Genomic DNA, 16,349 nt, shown 5'->3' on the forward strand with positions numbered 1-16,349 from the left:
CAACCAACAACAAAAAGAAAAGTGACAAATAACATTATTTTTGGTGCCATATTTACTGAAGCATACTATGAGACACTATCATTCACTGTGATTAACTGACTTACTGAATTAACCTGTCAACAATGAGTTAATTGTGACCTTTTTTTTGGGGGGGGGGGAGTCCAGTCATGGGGCCTGAACTCTGGGCCTGGGCACTGTCCCTCAGCTCTTCAGCTCAAGGCTAGCACTCTACCACTTGAGCCACAGTGCCACTTCCAGCTTTTTCTGCTTATGTGGTGCTGAGGAATCGAACCCAGGGCCTCATGCATGCAAGGCAAGCACTCTACCACTGAGCCACTTTCCCAGCCTCAAAATTATAATTTTTTTAAAGTTCCAAAACTCACAGGTTCAAAAAAAATATCAAAAGGTGGTTTTTTTTTTGAGAAAAATAATTATCTTCATTTACTCACCTTAGTTTTAATAGCTTCTTTACCATAAAAATAACATTCAATCCTATACCTGCTGGGTGTATTATGAAATAAGCATAATGTGCACGTTGTGCCTCTCTAAATTGCAATCCATTCTGAGTTCTAAAATATACTTGTTCCCAAGTGCTCCAGGTATCAGGGCCCATATCTAGACATTGGTCTGTCTAAATGAGAAAAATATATACAGAGTAGCTTTCTACAGTAGCTATTAGCAAGAAGCAGAAAAGGCAGGTCCTAAGTCTTGTCCAGTTTCCGGGTATAGCAGCTATTTTTATAGCTCAGTAGCACATTTTCTTAATTTCCTTTTTTAAAACCTGAAGAATGAATACCTATCAGTAAATAGTATAATATTTTTAGACTATTTGTGACTAGATATATTTGCATTTTCACAATATTCAGTTCAGAAGTAATTTGTTGTATACCTAAAACAGGAATGAATTACATGTTTTATTAATAAAAGCTATCAGCAATCACAATAATTTCTCATCTATCAGCATATCATAATTGACAATTTATTGCTGTAGTTAAAACAAAGAACTAATAGATGTTTTATTTCAAATTCTCCTGAAGGAACAAAAGAAACTGAGTAATTGACATTTTTATTCAATCCTGATTCAATTATTTATTGTTTCATAAAATGTTAGAAGGGCCTAGAGACATGTCTCGAGTGCTGGAGGATTGCCTAGGAAGCTCGTGGCCCTGAGATGAATCCCCAGTACATCAAAAGAAATAAAGAGATAATTCAAGTTAGTACTAGAGTAATTCCATAAGATGTTAGAGAATTTTTTTAAAAATAGGATTATTTGACTTACATTTTTATTTTTTATTTATTTTTATTAGCTTATATTAGTTATCGACTTATATTTTATATGTTATCTCATGGGGCTAAAGATACACATTTATTAAGTGAAAGATTAAGCTTTAGATCTTGAAGAGCAGATACCTTACTGAAAGCAATAGTTTTTACAAATATAATTATAGGAACATCCATACCTAATACAGAAACTGACATTATCTTGGGAAATCTGTTAATAAAAAAGGCATTCTACAAATAACAAATTTATCTTTTTAAAAATAAAATTATTGCCAGGAGTCAATGGTTCAAACCTGTAATCAGGAGGCTGAGATCTAGGATCGTGGTTCAAAACCAGCCCGGGCAGGAAAGTTTGTGAGACTCTTATCGCCAATAAACCACCAGAAAATCAGAAGTGGTGCTGTGGCTGAAATGGGAGAACACTGCCTTCAGCTGAAGAGCTGATGGACAGCACTCAGGTCCAGAGTTCAAGCCCCACGACCAACAAAACATAAAATAAAAATAAGTAAATAATAAAAAAAATTTATTGTAAGAATAACATATTTAGTCAAAAGGCTTTGGTAGTTTTTTTGTAAATAGAAGAAAAGAAGAGTGACTTATATTCCTCCCATATCCTCATTTCCAGAAAACAGTTTCTGTGGAGTAGGTCTTGAGCAAAGGCACAATTTCCCTAAGTCCACATGAAACAGTCTACAGAAGTTCTGATTACTCACCTCCACAACACACTCATAAACAGTGTCGTCCAATAAAGAAATCTTGCAGTGCATGTTTCTGTGCCTTCTGACTGATTTCTGGGAAGCTTTTAATTCTCTTTCTGCTTTCGATTCAGGATTTTCTTTTACTTCTGTTTTGGAACACTCTTCAATTTCTTCTCCTTCTTTAGTTTCAGAATCTAGATCTTCTCTGTGTTCTTCTTGAACTGGCTACACAACCATGATATCACCAGTTAGTAAAAACAACACTTTACAAAACATTACATATATACTTTACCTACAATAATCTTACTAATGAAAATACTAATTGAAGAAGAAAAACTATTAAAATAAATATGGGTGACATTGATACTAATTATTTTTCTATAAAAGGTATTATAAACCTCTACAGACATTACTATTTTTAAAACTTTTTAAGTAGAATCCCATCAAATCAATACATGATGGTTAAGCAAATACACCATTCTGATCCACTATTTTTTTTATTTCAAAAGGCCTAAAATAATTTATTCCTTTGAACAATATTATTTGGAGATTTTATTAATAATAAAATTGTTTCTTTTTAAATAAATACCTGTATATATAGTTTATCTCAATTCCAAACTGTCTTGATGAGATTTTAGTTAAATCTAAAATTAACTTTGTCATTTATTTCCTGCATTTAAGTACATATCTATGATCTTTAGACAAAATAAATAAATTCTAGTTCAAATGCTAACAAGATATAACTTATTTCCTACATAAAACAGAAGAGAAATATTTTTAAATGTTTTAAAATTTTAATGTACTAAATGTATTTTAATGTATTAAAACATTTAAAAATTTTTTAAAGTTCCAGACTTACTGAAAGATAATGTACTTTAACACTTTTCATTTTCCAAAACTCAAATTAAATCAAATTAATGCTATTAAAATGATATAGGGGGAAAAAGGTGATATAGCAGCTTTTTATTCTAAATTTTAAGATATTTATTTTATAAAAGCTTGTATGACAATGTCTAAAAGTATATATAGTTTCTTGTTTCTTTTTGTCTTTACTGTTAGTGTTTATTTACTAATAATAAGGAATTAAGTGTTCACTATATTTCAAGCTTCCATATTTATTTCTTTCATTCCTCACTCTCGTAAGGAATAAAATGAGGTGGCTATTACTATCTGCATGGTACAAGGAAGAAATAAATGATAAAGTGAAAAGTATCACTTTTCTGATTCCATAGCTTGCATTCATAATTATTATTAACATAAGGAACCTCATTTTCAACTTTCACTAACAATTACATAATTACTACTTTATTCTAATTGCATCCTTAGTGCTCTGAATATGTTTCTAGAAATACATGCAATATTTTTAGAAAAGTTTAATAATATAACCCAAATCTTATCTCTATAATAGAAACACATAGGGGACAACACTTTTAATAACATAGAGAATGTTCACACATTTCAGAAATAAGACTTTGAAAATAATTCTTTGTAAGTAGTAAAGCTAAAAACTAATGAGATTCCTATAAAAGTTTGAGTAAAGCATGACTATTTCCCTGTTTTTTGAACAAAGGAATAACTCCTGTTCATTTCAATTACACTGTGATAAAGTTAAAGCCCTATACTAAAAAAGACCACATGAGTTATAGAAAGAACTAGACTTTCTCATGGACTTATGCTCTCAGACTCATTAGAGATGATCAAAATAAGGTAGGCTTTAGCTGATGCCTATCCCAGTCCTAATTCCACCAAAATGACTGCCAAACTACCTCACTTCTTTTTTGGCCTCTCATTAAAAATCTTGAACTTGCCAGGCACGGGTGGTTCACGCCTGAAATCCTAGCTACTCAGGAGACTGAGATCTGAGAATTGCGGTTCAAAGCCAGGAAAGTACATGAAACTTTTATCCCCAATAAAACCACCAGAAAACTGGAAGTGGCGCTGTTGCTCATGTGGTAGAGTGCTCTCCTTGAGCTGCGCCCAGGCCCAAAGTCCAAGCCCCATGATCAGCCCTCCCCACCCAAAAAAAGAAAAAAAATCTTGAACTTAATCCATGATTATAGTAAAGGGATAAATGAACTGAACAAGGTAACTTGATAGTTTTTAAATTTTTTCTTTCCTTTGACTATAAAAATCAAATTTCCACTGACTATATTTCTTTTTTTAAAAAAGATTTTTTTTTTATTGGAAATGGCACTGTGGCTCAAGTGGTGGAGCGCTCGCCTTGAGCTGAAGAGCTGAGGGACAGTGCCCAAGCCCAGAGTTCAAGCCCCACAACTAAAAATAAAATAAAATAAAATTTATTGTCAAGGTTATATACAGAGGGGTTACAATTACATAAGTAAGATAATAAGTTCATTTCTTGTCAAACTTCTTACCGCATTTTTCTCCTACTTTCCCTCCCTATTAATTTCTTTAGAAAACAAAAACTCCAGAGTTTCATGTTACTTATCACTACTGTTGCCCAAGTCAACTGGCTAAGTAATAAAGCAAATGTCTTTCCATTAAAAATAAAGTACATAGCCTGCCTTCGTGTACCCATCTCCACCTAGTCATACATCCATACCTGTGTTTCTGCACTGCTTAATGAATGAAGATCCAAAGATGGGTCTGTTTTGAGTTCAGGTTCAGGAGCTGCAATTGGGGCCTTTAAAATTATATCTTCATCAAGACTGGTTCCAAATTCTATCTCTTTCTGACCTACTTCTCCTTTTTCTTTTTCTGCCTCTGCCTCTTTGGCTTCTTCCTCAGAGACTTGAGATTTGGGTCTTTTGAGAAATGAGGAGAGCAGTCTTGACAGGCCCCTGCTTTCTGATGTTCGTTCCTTGTTCCTGGTCAAGTCTTCATGTGTGGGAGTGTCTCCATTGGATGCTTTCAGTTTCTGCTCACACTGATTATCTCCCTCAGCTGCCTGGGAAGCCTCTTCCAGCTGAGCTTCTTGTTGGTGTGAGTTTGTGGCTCCCTCACCCTCTTCCTTCTGTTGTTGGTGCTGAGAATTTTCAGCCTCAACAACTAAACCCTTCTCTGTTGTCATGATGTTGCTATTTTAAAAAGATGGAAAAGGGGAACTCTTATAAGCAAAACACTGTTGTAGACCAAATTCCCAAACCCCAAAAGATCAATATATTTATATATTAATATAATTTGATATTTAGATATTAATACATGTAGATTTAATATGTTTATATATTTAATCACTAATAAACTGAATTCCAATCCATGAAATTTCAATTGAAACAAAAGTACTTTACCTTTACATTCTGAATAAATGATTTATGTCCAAGTCATTAAAGATTATGCCCATAGAGATTAGCTTAAAATAATACATACTAGGGACATTTAATGAAATATACCATAATTGAACTCATTACTCAGAACTTTATATTTGAAATTAAGTCTTTTCTTCCCCAAAATAGCATCTTATTTTTTGCATATTGTCCTTTGAGAGTTTCAATATAAGCTTCAGAATTTGTAGGAAATATTTGCTGCAAAACTGTCCACACTACAAGAAATGGTTAAATTAAAATGTTCCCCGTCTTTTTTTTTTCAATGCTATGCTGGGATTGAACCAAGGGCCTTTTGCTGTTAGCCAAGTGCACTACCACTGAGTTATATCTCCACTTTTAAGTTCCCCAAGTCTTCATTAATCTTTTATTTCATTTTTTTTTTCTGGTTGTGGGGCTTGAACTCTGGGCCTGGGCGCTGTCCCTCAGCTCTTCAGCTCAAGGTGTGTTAGTGAAATGAGCTCTCTTCCCATAACTTAGTACCCTCCTTCCCTTCTCCACAGCTTAGCATGCTCCCTTCCTAGGCAACACTAGGTCCATGTAGTAAAGGCAGTAAATAATCAACCTCCAAACCCCCTTTACCTTGGGATGGCACTTCTCTGGGGCAGCTACCACCATATAAGGCAACAAGAGCCCCTTAGAGTGACTTTCAGATCTGGGCAGTTGCAGGACCCCTTACCTACTATTTGGATAGCAGCCATAAATCCTAGTCCACCATGATGAAGCCCCTGGCCCACATGTCCACACCAGGGTCTCTGCCTCCTAGCCCCATCTAGCCCCTCCTAAACTTCCTAGGCTATATAGGTCACCTCAGACAATACCCAGCACTTCTCACTTCTCCCTGTGAGAAAGGGTCTTGCTGGCCCCTTTCCCGGCAATAAATCTTCCTTTGTTCTCTGTACCTGGATGTCTGTGTGGTTCTCTGGCAAAGTCTAATCTTACCCTATCAGGGTGAAGGCTCTACCACTTGAGCCACAGCACCACTTCCAGTTTTCTGATGGTTAATTGGAGATAAGAGTCTCGCAGACATCCCTGCCCATGCTGGCTTTGAACCACAATCCTCAGATTTCAGCCTCCTGAGTAGCTAGGATTACAGGCAAGATGCCTGGCGAGTTCCAACATTTTGATGTCAAAAATTCCAGTATTATTAGTCAAGCCTTAAAATAAGAGACAAAGAACATTGTCACACTATTTACTAAAGAACAGCCAACGCTAGGAAGGTGGCTCAGTGGTAGAGTGCTTGCCTTGCATGCATGAGGCCCTGGGTTCAATTCCTCAGCACCACATAAGCAGAAAAACCTGGAAGTGGCGCTGTGGGCTCAAGTGGTAGAGTGCTGGCTTTGAGCTGAAGAGTTCAGGGACAGCATTCAGGCCCAGAGTTCAGGCCCCATGACCGACAAAAAAAAAAAGAATAGCCAACATATAGAAAGGGCCAGGCTCATGTCTGTAGTCCTAGCTAATGGAGGCCCAGAATGTGAAATATGGTTCAAAGCTAGCTACCACAGAAAAGTTCCTGAGACTTCCTCTTTACCCACAGCAAGACAGAGTGGTACTTGTCTATCATCCTAAACTATGTGAAAGGCTAATACTGAGAGGATCTAGGCCAGCCTGGACAGAAAATGTCCATAAGACTGGTCTCCATAGAGAGAAGCTGGAAGAGGTGGCACACTACAGGAAGCTTATAATTAGTGAATCTATGTCCAGGCACACACTTAAGCAGAAAGCAAAACTCTATCTCAAAAATAACCAATAGCCAGTGGCTCGTGCCTGTAATCCTAGCTACTCAGGAGGCTGAGATCTGAGAATTGTGGTTCAAAGCCAGCCCAGGCAGGAAAAGTCCGTGAAACTCTTATTTCCAATAAACCACTAGAAAACCAGAAGTGGCTGTGGCTCAAGCAGTAGAGTGCTCTCCTTGAGCTGAAGAGCGCAAGGACAGTGCCAAAGCCCAGAGGTCAAGCCCCATGACCGACAAATAATAATAACAACAATAATAATAATAATCAATAAAGGTAGCTCATGTCTGTAATTCTAGCTACTAAGGAGACTGAGATCTGATGATCGAGGTTCAAAGCCAGCCAAGGTAGGAAAGTCCATGAGATTCTAATTTCCAAATAACCACTAGAAAACCAGAAGTAGCACTATGGCTCAAAGTGGTAGAGTGCTAGCCTTGCACGAAAAAGTTCAGAGACAGTGCCCAGGACCTGAGTTAAAGCCCCACAACCGCCAAAAAAAAAAATCAGTAAAAGGCAGGCAGGGATGGAATTGTGTCTGGGGGTGGGGGCAGAAGGAAGCAGGGAAAGTGGATAGCCTAAAAAAAAAAATTCTATGAACCATTTACTAAAAACTCAAATAACAGGCTTGCATAGTGGGACACAACTCCCAATATTTGGGAAGTAGAGGCAAGATTACAAATTCAATGCCAGCCTGGGGTACACAGTAAGAACCTATCTCAGAAATAAAGGAAAAATTTTAAATTATAGAAGTTCAAACTTACTCTGATAAATTAGTTATACATGTAATCAAAGACTTAACATTACAAATGACAGGATGAGTAACCAGAAGATACAAAGAAGTCAAGCAGCAAAAATAGGACAAATGTTCTACAAACAGGCTCTTCTTGTGTAAATGATACTATTTGCATCCTGGATACAAACATCTAAAAGAAGGTGTCTATTTACTTGATGTCACAAAGAGGTCTTTGATTTAAAAAAAAAAATTGGCACAGCACTGAAAACAAAGGATGAGTTCCCATTCCATCTCAATCCTAATCCTCCAAACCCTAGGAATTATACCCCATCTGGTATCAAAGATGCACTTGTTTTAATAGTGGGCATCTGTTATTTTCAGGCAAATGAAAACCCTACACTGAGCAGGTTGGGAAGGCCAAAATGAGATCTTCCCTCTTTCTTTAAAAAAATCTCGTTCTAATATTAGCTACACTAATGCTTTGTGGGTGGGAAACTTCATAAAAACAGTACAATTTGACAGCATTGTGAAGATTTCCCTCACTATCAACATTATAAAGTTTAATTATTTAATTGTTGATAAGGCTCTTAAAATTATGTCACTGAGCATCTATTAATATTTACTGGGTGCCAACTAGGAATAAGGTTTTAACTCAGCTCTCTGAGGGCCACAAAAGAATGTAGTTATTAAGGTGGTAAGAAATATACACAAATAATTAAAGCATAGGGCAATATCTCATGATGAATTCAGCATTATGAGTAAAATCAACTATGTGACACAGAACTGAAAGTAAGAGCTTCAACCAGAGCAATCAAGAAAAGCTAGGTTGAAAAGGTGGCTTTTCAGATATTGAAGGATGAGTACAGCTGTCAATAGAAACATTGAAGTGTAATGAACAAAAGGAATTCCAGGCAGGGGAACTGAAATGAATATGAATGTTATAGCCAGGCATGGTGACATATGCCTGTAATCCCAGCTACATCACACACACACACACACATACACACACACATACACACATGTCTGAGTGCCTCAAGAAATAGGAAAAATTCCAAAGTAGGGGAAGGAGATAAGTGATAAAGGGACTAAGTCTGATCAAGATAATTATATGCATATACGGACATGTCAAAATAAACATCTTTGTACAATTAATTGATAATAAAAATGTAAAGAAAATCACAAATTGTTTGGAATAGCATTACAATAGGACAGTAGGAAAAATGTGAGAACTGAGTTATTTAAAATTAGATACCAATTGAAATAATCACAGCTGCTATTACTTATGTAGTGACTACCAGATATTCTAAATGTTTTATTTTACTATGTCATCTTACAATCATTTTATTAAGTAGACATTCTCATTTCCCAAATAAATTAACAGTGCTGGTTAAAACAAATTTGTCTCAGTTCATAGAGCTTAGGCCATGCTTTATAGTGAAACCATTACTATACTAGAAGGTGATGATTCTACTGAAAACTCTCAGGCTAATTAGTAGCCCTAAACTTGACACAGATGCTTCTACTCCAGAGGTGCTTCACTATTGTTGAGAAAGTACAGGCAGTTTGTTCAACCTAGCCAAGGTCACTTTCATTCCCATTTGTTCCAACTTGCACATCTTTGTACATATTTGTAGTTATGTGAAAACAGAATGGAGAAACAGGGTGATAATAGTTTAGGAAGGACCTCAATGCTGTGCTTAACAGTTTCGACTTATTCTGAAAGCAGTGGAAAGCCGATGAACAATTTTAAATGCAGAGTGAGAGTGGAGGCAGAGAAAGTCCACAAGTAGTTGGGTAAATTCTGGTCACTGGTGAATACACACAATGGGAAAATCTAGGGAAGCTGAAACCAATATTGGGCAGAGAAACTTGAAAAGCTGCTGTTCGCCCAATGCTTCAAAATTACAGTTTCCTTCAGTCTCTCTAGCTTATTCCTATTCCTCCTTAATGAGAAGCATTCTAATAAGAATAGCATTCATTTGACTCTTGAGCACATATTGTTGAGAATGTTACAATGTTCTAGTTACATGGTAACTTGAAGAGTACACTAAGTGAAAAACACAGTCCCTGACCTCCTGGACTATCCTGAAATAACAATCTCAGTTTACAACATTTGTGTTACATCTTAAGTATTACATTCAGTTCTGCTTAGTTTACTTAGAAGATAACAGAATCTAACAAAAGAGAATGATACAATTTGAAACTAGGTCACCAGGTCCAGATATACTTAGCCTAGGGAAAAAACAAAGAATTCAAGCCAGGCACTGGTTGTGGCTCATGCTTGCTACTCCAGAGGTTGGGATCTGAGAATCATGGTTCAAAGCCAGCCTGTGCAAGAAACTCTGTAAGACTTAATCTCCAATTAACCATCTGAAAATCGGAAATGAAACTATGGCTCAAGGTGGAAGAGCACTAGCTAGCCTTGAGGGGGAAAAAAAAAGAATACAAAGAAAGGATATGATTGCTGCTCTCTGTTCTCATAAATTTCAAGAGCTCCTAAATTCTATGTGAATACAAACCATTAGTCCATCAAAATTACAAAGACAGTTCTTTTCATTTAAATAAAAAAGACATTTCTCCTGATTAGAGATATCCAAAGATTTAAGTTTGGCTATTTGGGATCTGTGCTTTTTATAAATCATCTCCTGGTAGCCTTGGGAGGAACACACACACACACACACACACACACACTCATCTCCTGGTAGCCTTGGGAGGAACACACACACAAACACACATACACACACCACACACTACACATACACACACACACACTACACACACACACACACACACACACACACCAAAATCCACAGATGCTTAAGCCCCTTCTACAAAAAAAAAAAAAAAAGCAAATAGCCAAGCACTGGTTGCTCACACCTGTAATCCTAGGTACTCAGCAGGGTGAGATCTGAAGATCACAGTTCAAAGCCAGCCTGAGTGGGAAAGCCTGTCACTCATCTCCAATTAAGCACCAAAAAAGCCAACAGTGGAGCTGTATCTCAAGTGGCAGAGAGCTGGCATTGAGCAAAAAAGCTCAGGAACAGCACCCAAACCCTAAGTTCATGCCCTAGGACTAGCTTGAACTGACACACACAAAAAGTATTAGCATAAAATGTGCATACATCCTACTGTAATACTTTAAATCATCTCTAGTTCACTAACAATACCTAATGGAATATGTGACATGTCCATAGTTGCTATGCTGTACTGTTCAAGGAATAGAAAAAAATGTTCTTGCTCAGCACAGATATAATTTTTCCTAGTGTTTTCAATGTATAGTTGGTTGATTCCATAGATGAGAAACTATTAAGGAGGGTTGACTGTGTTCACCAAAAATATTCACTCAGAAGCTGAATGCCCATCTCTAATAGATGCCAGAGAAAGGTTTTTTCACTAAGTAGGATCTTACATTAACTGAACTCTAACATCCAGTCCAAGGAGAACATTTTCCACACAGAAAGAAAGAAAACAGATTGGACCTTAGCATACTAACACAGTAACACAAATTGGTTATTTTTTTTAAGTCTAAATTACAAGATCAGATTTACTCTTTGGATTAGAAGAATAAGAATGAAGGACAAAAGTAAAGACTAAAAGGCCCCTTTACTTCTTTCTTTTCTTCTCTTTCTCTCTCTTTTTTTGTCAGTCATGGAGCTTGAACTCTGAGCCTGGGCGCTGTCCCTCAGCTCTTCATCTCAGGCTAGCGCTCTACCACTTGAACCACAGTGTCACTTCCGGTTTTCTAGTGGTTTACTGGAGATAAGAGTCTCTTGGACTTTCTTGCCCAGGCTGGCTTTGAACCACAATCCTCAGATCTCAGCCTCCTGAGTAGCTAAGATTACAGGTGTAAGCCACCAGCACCCAGCTGTACTCAAGTTTTCAGAAAATAACTTCTTTCCCAAAAATAAAAGCAATTCCCCCAAACCACAGCAAAGTGTCTTTCCCTTGCAGCTCAATTTAAGTGCACTAAATAATGCTTCTAGAAGAAAAAAATGTCAGGCCTAACCCTAGCTACTCAAGAAGCTGATATCTGAGGATTTTGGTTCGAAGACAGCCAGCCTGAGTAGGAAAGTCCATGAGACTCTTGTCACCAATTAATCACAGAAAAAACCAGACTGTGGCACTGTGGCTCAAATGATTGAGTGCTATCTTTGAGCACCCAGCACCAGAGTTCAAGCCCCAGTACCAACGGGGGGGGGGGGGGGGGGGGGGGGGGGAGGGGGGGAGGGGGGTGATAACGAGGATAATAAGATAATAACAATGTAGTTTTTAGAATAAAGACTAAATTTTCCTGTCCATTTAAAATGATTTGGAGCTTTAGCCACTCCTTATGAAGACTTATTTGCCATATTGAGTGAATTGAGAATGTCGCCCAGCATGAACATGCTGTTTTCAACAACTCGGTTTTAATTTAAGTCATTTCTATGGTGACTAATATGGTTGAATCAACTCATTCAAGGGTATTTTTAAATAAAACAAACTCTTACTCATCTCTTTTTTTGTTTTTTATAGCAATTTTTATTGTGATTAAGTGATTACATAAATTTGACAAGTCACAAACACATTCTAAACTTCATGGAGCAAATTGTTTTTATCGTGGTCTATGAGCTTTGACAAGTTATTTCTTCCACATCGTGTGATATGTACATTTCTTTCCTTTTGCTTAGTGTCAGCTGTTCCCTCTTTCCTTGCTCATCCCTCCCTCCCATCTCTGCCATTGAGTTGCTTAGTTTGTTTTGATCAATGACCAGTGCAACTGATGGGTCCTGCTGTTGTATTTTCCTGTTTCTCTCTGTTTCTGTGTCCTCCTCCTAGTTTCCCTCTGATGTGTACATATATACTATATATGTGGTACTCATTTCTTTAAGAAAATAAAAACTGGACTGGGAAGGTGGCTCAGCGGTAGAGTGCTTGCCTTGCATGCATGAGGCCCTGGGTTTGATTCCTCAGCACCACATAAGTAAAAAAAAAAAAAAAAAAAGCCAGAAGTGGCACTGTGGCTCAAGTGGTAGAGTGCTAGTCTTGAGCTGAAAAGCTGAGGGACAGTGCTGCCCAGGCCCAGAGTTCAGGCCCCACAACCAACGTTGGTAGAGTGGAAGAGAGGGAGAGAGAGAGGGATAGAGAGAGAGAAACTGTCTTTTACTTCTCTGTAGAACTCAAGCTTATGCTTAGGAAATGCCTGGATATATTCTAGCTATTTTTTTTCTGGACCTTTCCAGAAGGACACACTACCTCATAGTTACCAGATACCACTGAAGAAGAAATGAAACAAAAGAGTTAATGGACTTCCCTTGGTCTAGAACCACGATCCTCAAATCTGAGCCTCCAGAGTAGCTAGGATTACAGGCGTAAGCCACCAACGCCCAGCTCTTCAGATTCTTATCTCCAATTAACCATCAAAAAGCCAGAAGTACAGCTATGACTTGAATGGTAGAATGCTAGCCTGGAGCACAAAAGCTCAGGGACAGTACAAAGGCTCTGAGTTCAAGTACCAGCACCAGCACACACACACACGCATACACACATAAATATATCTCATGCATACTATTTATAAACAATTGGAAAACATATATTGTATATTACATATATTAGATGGCTAACAAGTTCACATATATTACTTAAAAGATAAAGATGTAGTAAAAGTATGGAGGAATGTATAATCACAAATTTTACAGAGTAGTTTCCTTGAAAGATAGAATAGGAAACAAGACTGGGAAGGGAATTACTGATTCAACTCATGTCTTATGTTATAAGCTGGGTAATGTTCATAATGTTTATAATTTCCTGTTTCTTAAGTGTTTTGTAATAATTTTTTTAATTACACAATTACATAAGGGGAAGGACTAACTTGGTGACATTATTCATAAAAGATTTCATGTGTGCCAAAACTACAATATGCTTTCCACAGGGATGAACATTCTAACAGGAGTGTGGTATCTACATTGTGGAAAATAACTAAACCAAAGAAGGAGGATGCAATGCTTGGTAAGAAATGTACGCATTATCCTGCCCATGCAATTGTAACCCCTCTGTACAGTATGTTCACAAATAAAATAAAATTAAATTTAAAAAAAAAGAAAATAACTAAACCACTGTATTCTTTTTTTTTTTTTCCGGTCATGGGGCCTGAATTCTGGGCCTGGGCACTGTCCCTCAGCTCTTCAGCTCAAGGCGAGCACTGTGCCACTTGAGCAACAGAGACACTTCCAGTTTTCTGGTGGTTAATTGGAGAGAAAAGTCTCAGGGACTTTCCTGCCTGGGCTGGCTTTGAACCATGATCCTCAGATCTCAGGCTACTGAGTAGCTAGGATTACAGGTGTGAGCCACAAGTGCCCAGCTTGCATTCTTTACAGTTAAACACAGAACATTGCTTCATTCTGTTGTTACTACTGCACTGGGCTTAGGTTTGTTGTTTTGTCGCATTTGGAATCAAACCCAGTACCATGTACAAGCTATAAAAGTATTCTACCACCAAGCTATGACACATCATTCTCAGCACTGCATCTTAAGAGGCCATGAGCAAAGCAGCATATCCAATACTAGGGAGAAAAAAAATATAATGTATCTTTATAATTTGATTCTGAACTGAAAACTGATAAAGGAGAAAGAAAATGACAGAATCCAAACATACACAAGAATATAATATAGCTAGTTACACACTGTGGTTCTTAGATATTCCAAATCTGGACATGTTTACTCCTTTTAGAATAAATGGATGATGGCCAATAATGTCAGAAACTTTGTATTCATCTTCTAATGTTTTTTAGAAACTTTCAATATTATTTTTAAATGTGCACTCATTGCAGAATGCTTTTGTAATTTAATTACATAATAATTTGCTAGATTATGGTGTAGCAGCAAAAGGAAATTATTGTCTATGTTCAACCATTGTAAATGCTTGTTTATTACAGATATTGCCTTCTGTAGTCTAGGCAGTCTCCAACAAAGGTAGCAGTGAAAGAAGGTGGGAATGATGTGTATTACCTCAAATGGCAATGACTGAATTCCCTAAGGGTACTGTTCTGGGCCAACTCCCTGGAATCCGAGTCAAGAGAAAGGCAGGCTAGTTATTTCCACCTCACCGCTGGGTCACTCTTCATTTATATGTGTTCTAAGAAACTGAGGTTGTGTTTCAATGCTTCCAAGAGCATCGTGAGCCAAACTAGATACCCAGAAACCCTGTTACCTCATTCTGCATCTATTTTACCTTCTTTCTCTCTTATACAGTCTCTAGACCTTATTCTCTCAAGTACTATGACCCTAAATTAAATCCTAGCAGAAAATAAGTTTTTACAAAATGTCTTAGAGGTGTAATAGCTATGTGCCTCTTCAGATTTATATAAAATAATTTATATATTGAAACAAACTCCAAGATATGGAAACAAGAGATCTTTCTTTTTAATTTTAATTTTTGGATGATTCTGTCTTTTTTTTGGGGGGGGGGGTCCGGCATGGGGCCTGAACTCTGGGCCTGGGCGCTGTCCCTCAGCTCTTCAGCTCAAGGCTAGTGTTCTACCACTTGAGCCACAGCGCCACTTCCAGCTTTTTTCTTTTTGCTTATGTGGTGCTGAGGAATCGAACCCAGGGCCTAAGGCATGCAAGGCAAGCGCTCTACCACTGAGCCACCTTCCCAGCCCCTCTGTCTTCTTTTTTATATATGGTGATTCAAGTGTACATCTTTGGCAGGGTGGAGGGAAGGCACAGAACTCGAGGGGAAAAGGGTGAAAAAGTGCAGCAGTGGAACTCACTGGGCACAGATGAAAGTGAACTATACAAATCATGGGTGGAGATGGGAGAGAGGGACTAGGAGAGAGTGCGGGAACAGAGTGCGGGAACAGAAGACACTGTATGAAAGGAAATGTACTCATTACCTGACTCATAATTGTAATCCCTCTGTATAGTAATATATATTCTTCTAAAAGAAGAATAAAGTAAATAAATTTTTTTAATTAATTTATTTATTTTTTATTTGTGAACATACTGTACAGAGGGGTTACAATTACATGGGCAGGATAATGCGTACATTTCTTACCAAGCATTGCAGCCTCCTCCTTTGGTTTACCCTTCACATCCCTTCCCAGCCTCCCCCCTCCCCCTAAAGTAAATAAATTTTTAAACTGTCTTTAGGAGGATGGAGAATATTAAAATTTTCAAAGAGGATGGATACAGTCAAAAGAGATTGCAACCATGAAAATGAGTATATTTGCTAAAACGGTGCTGGGAAAGGAGGGGATAAGACAGTAATAGAGGTCTGAATAGAATAGATTATAAGCATATCTGGAAATATAACAGTAAAGCCTGCCTGCCTCTGTGTAAACAATGTAAGCTAAAAAGTCTTTCAAAAAAGCAATTATGAAATGTTTCCCTAGGTTACTCAAGTTTTCTGCAAAAATTTTAAGACAAAAAATATTTTCGACCAAGATGGCGACGGGGCAGTAGGGAAACGCCACAGCTCTCTCCAACCAAAAAGAGAGTTCGAGTTCCAACGCTTAATCTCCCCAAGAGACCGACAACAACAAAAAGACGAACACTCAGAGAAAAACCAGAGGTGGAAAATAACAAAAAAAAAGATAGAGAAGAAAAGAATTTCAGAACAGAGAAGAGCGAAGACCCCTCCCCCAAC

General features: G+C 37.5%; 1 protein-coding gene across 1 annotated transcript in view; it reads right to left on the reverse strand.

Annotated features, from left to right (window-relative positions):
* Epb41 (erythrocyte membrane protein band 4.1) overlaps positions 1 to 16,349 on the reverse strand; it is a 156,581-nt gene that overhangs the window by 94,923 nt on the left and 45,309 nt on the right. Inside the window, exons 2-3 of the mRNA XM_013032135.1 lie at positions 4,543 to 5,017; positions 1,995 to 2,204 (exon numbers count right to left, since the gene is read on the reverse strand). Coding sequence (XP_012887589.1) covers positions 1,995 to 2,204; positions 4,543 to 5,010 — 678 coding nt within the window. The 5' untranslated portion in view covers positions 5,011 to 5,017. The remainder of the gene's footprint in view (positions 1 to 1,994; positions 2,205 to 4,542; positions 5,018 to 16,349) is intronic.

This window comes from Dipodomys ordii, unplaced genomic scaffold, assembly GCF_000151885.1.
Source record: "Dipodomys ordii isolate 6190 unplaced genomic scaffold, Dord_2.0 Scaffold6, whole genome shotgun sequence".
In the NCBI taxonomy this organism is placed as follows: domain Eukaryota; kingdom Metazoa; phylum Chordata; class Mammalia; order Rodentia; family Heteromyidae; genus Dipodomys; species Dipodomys ordii.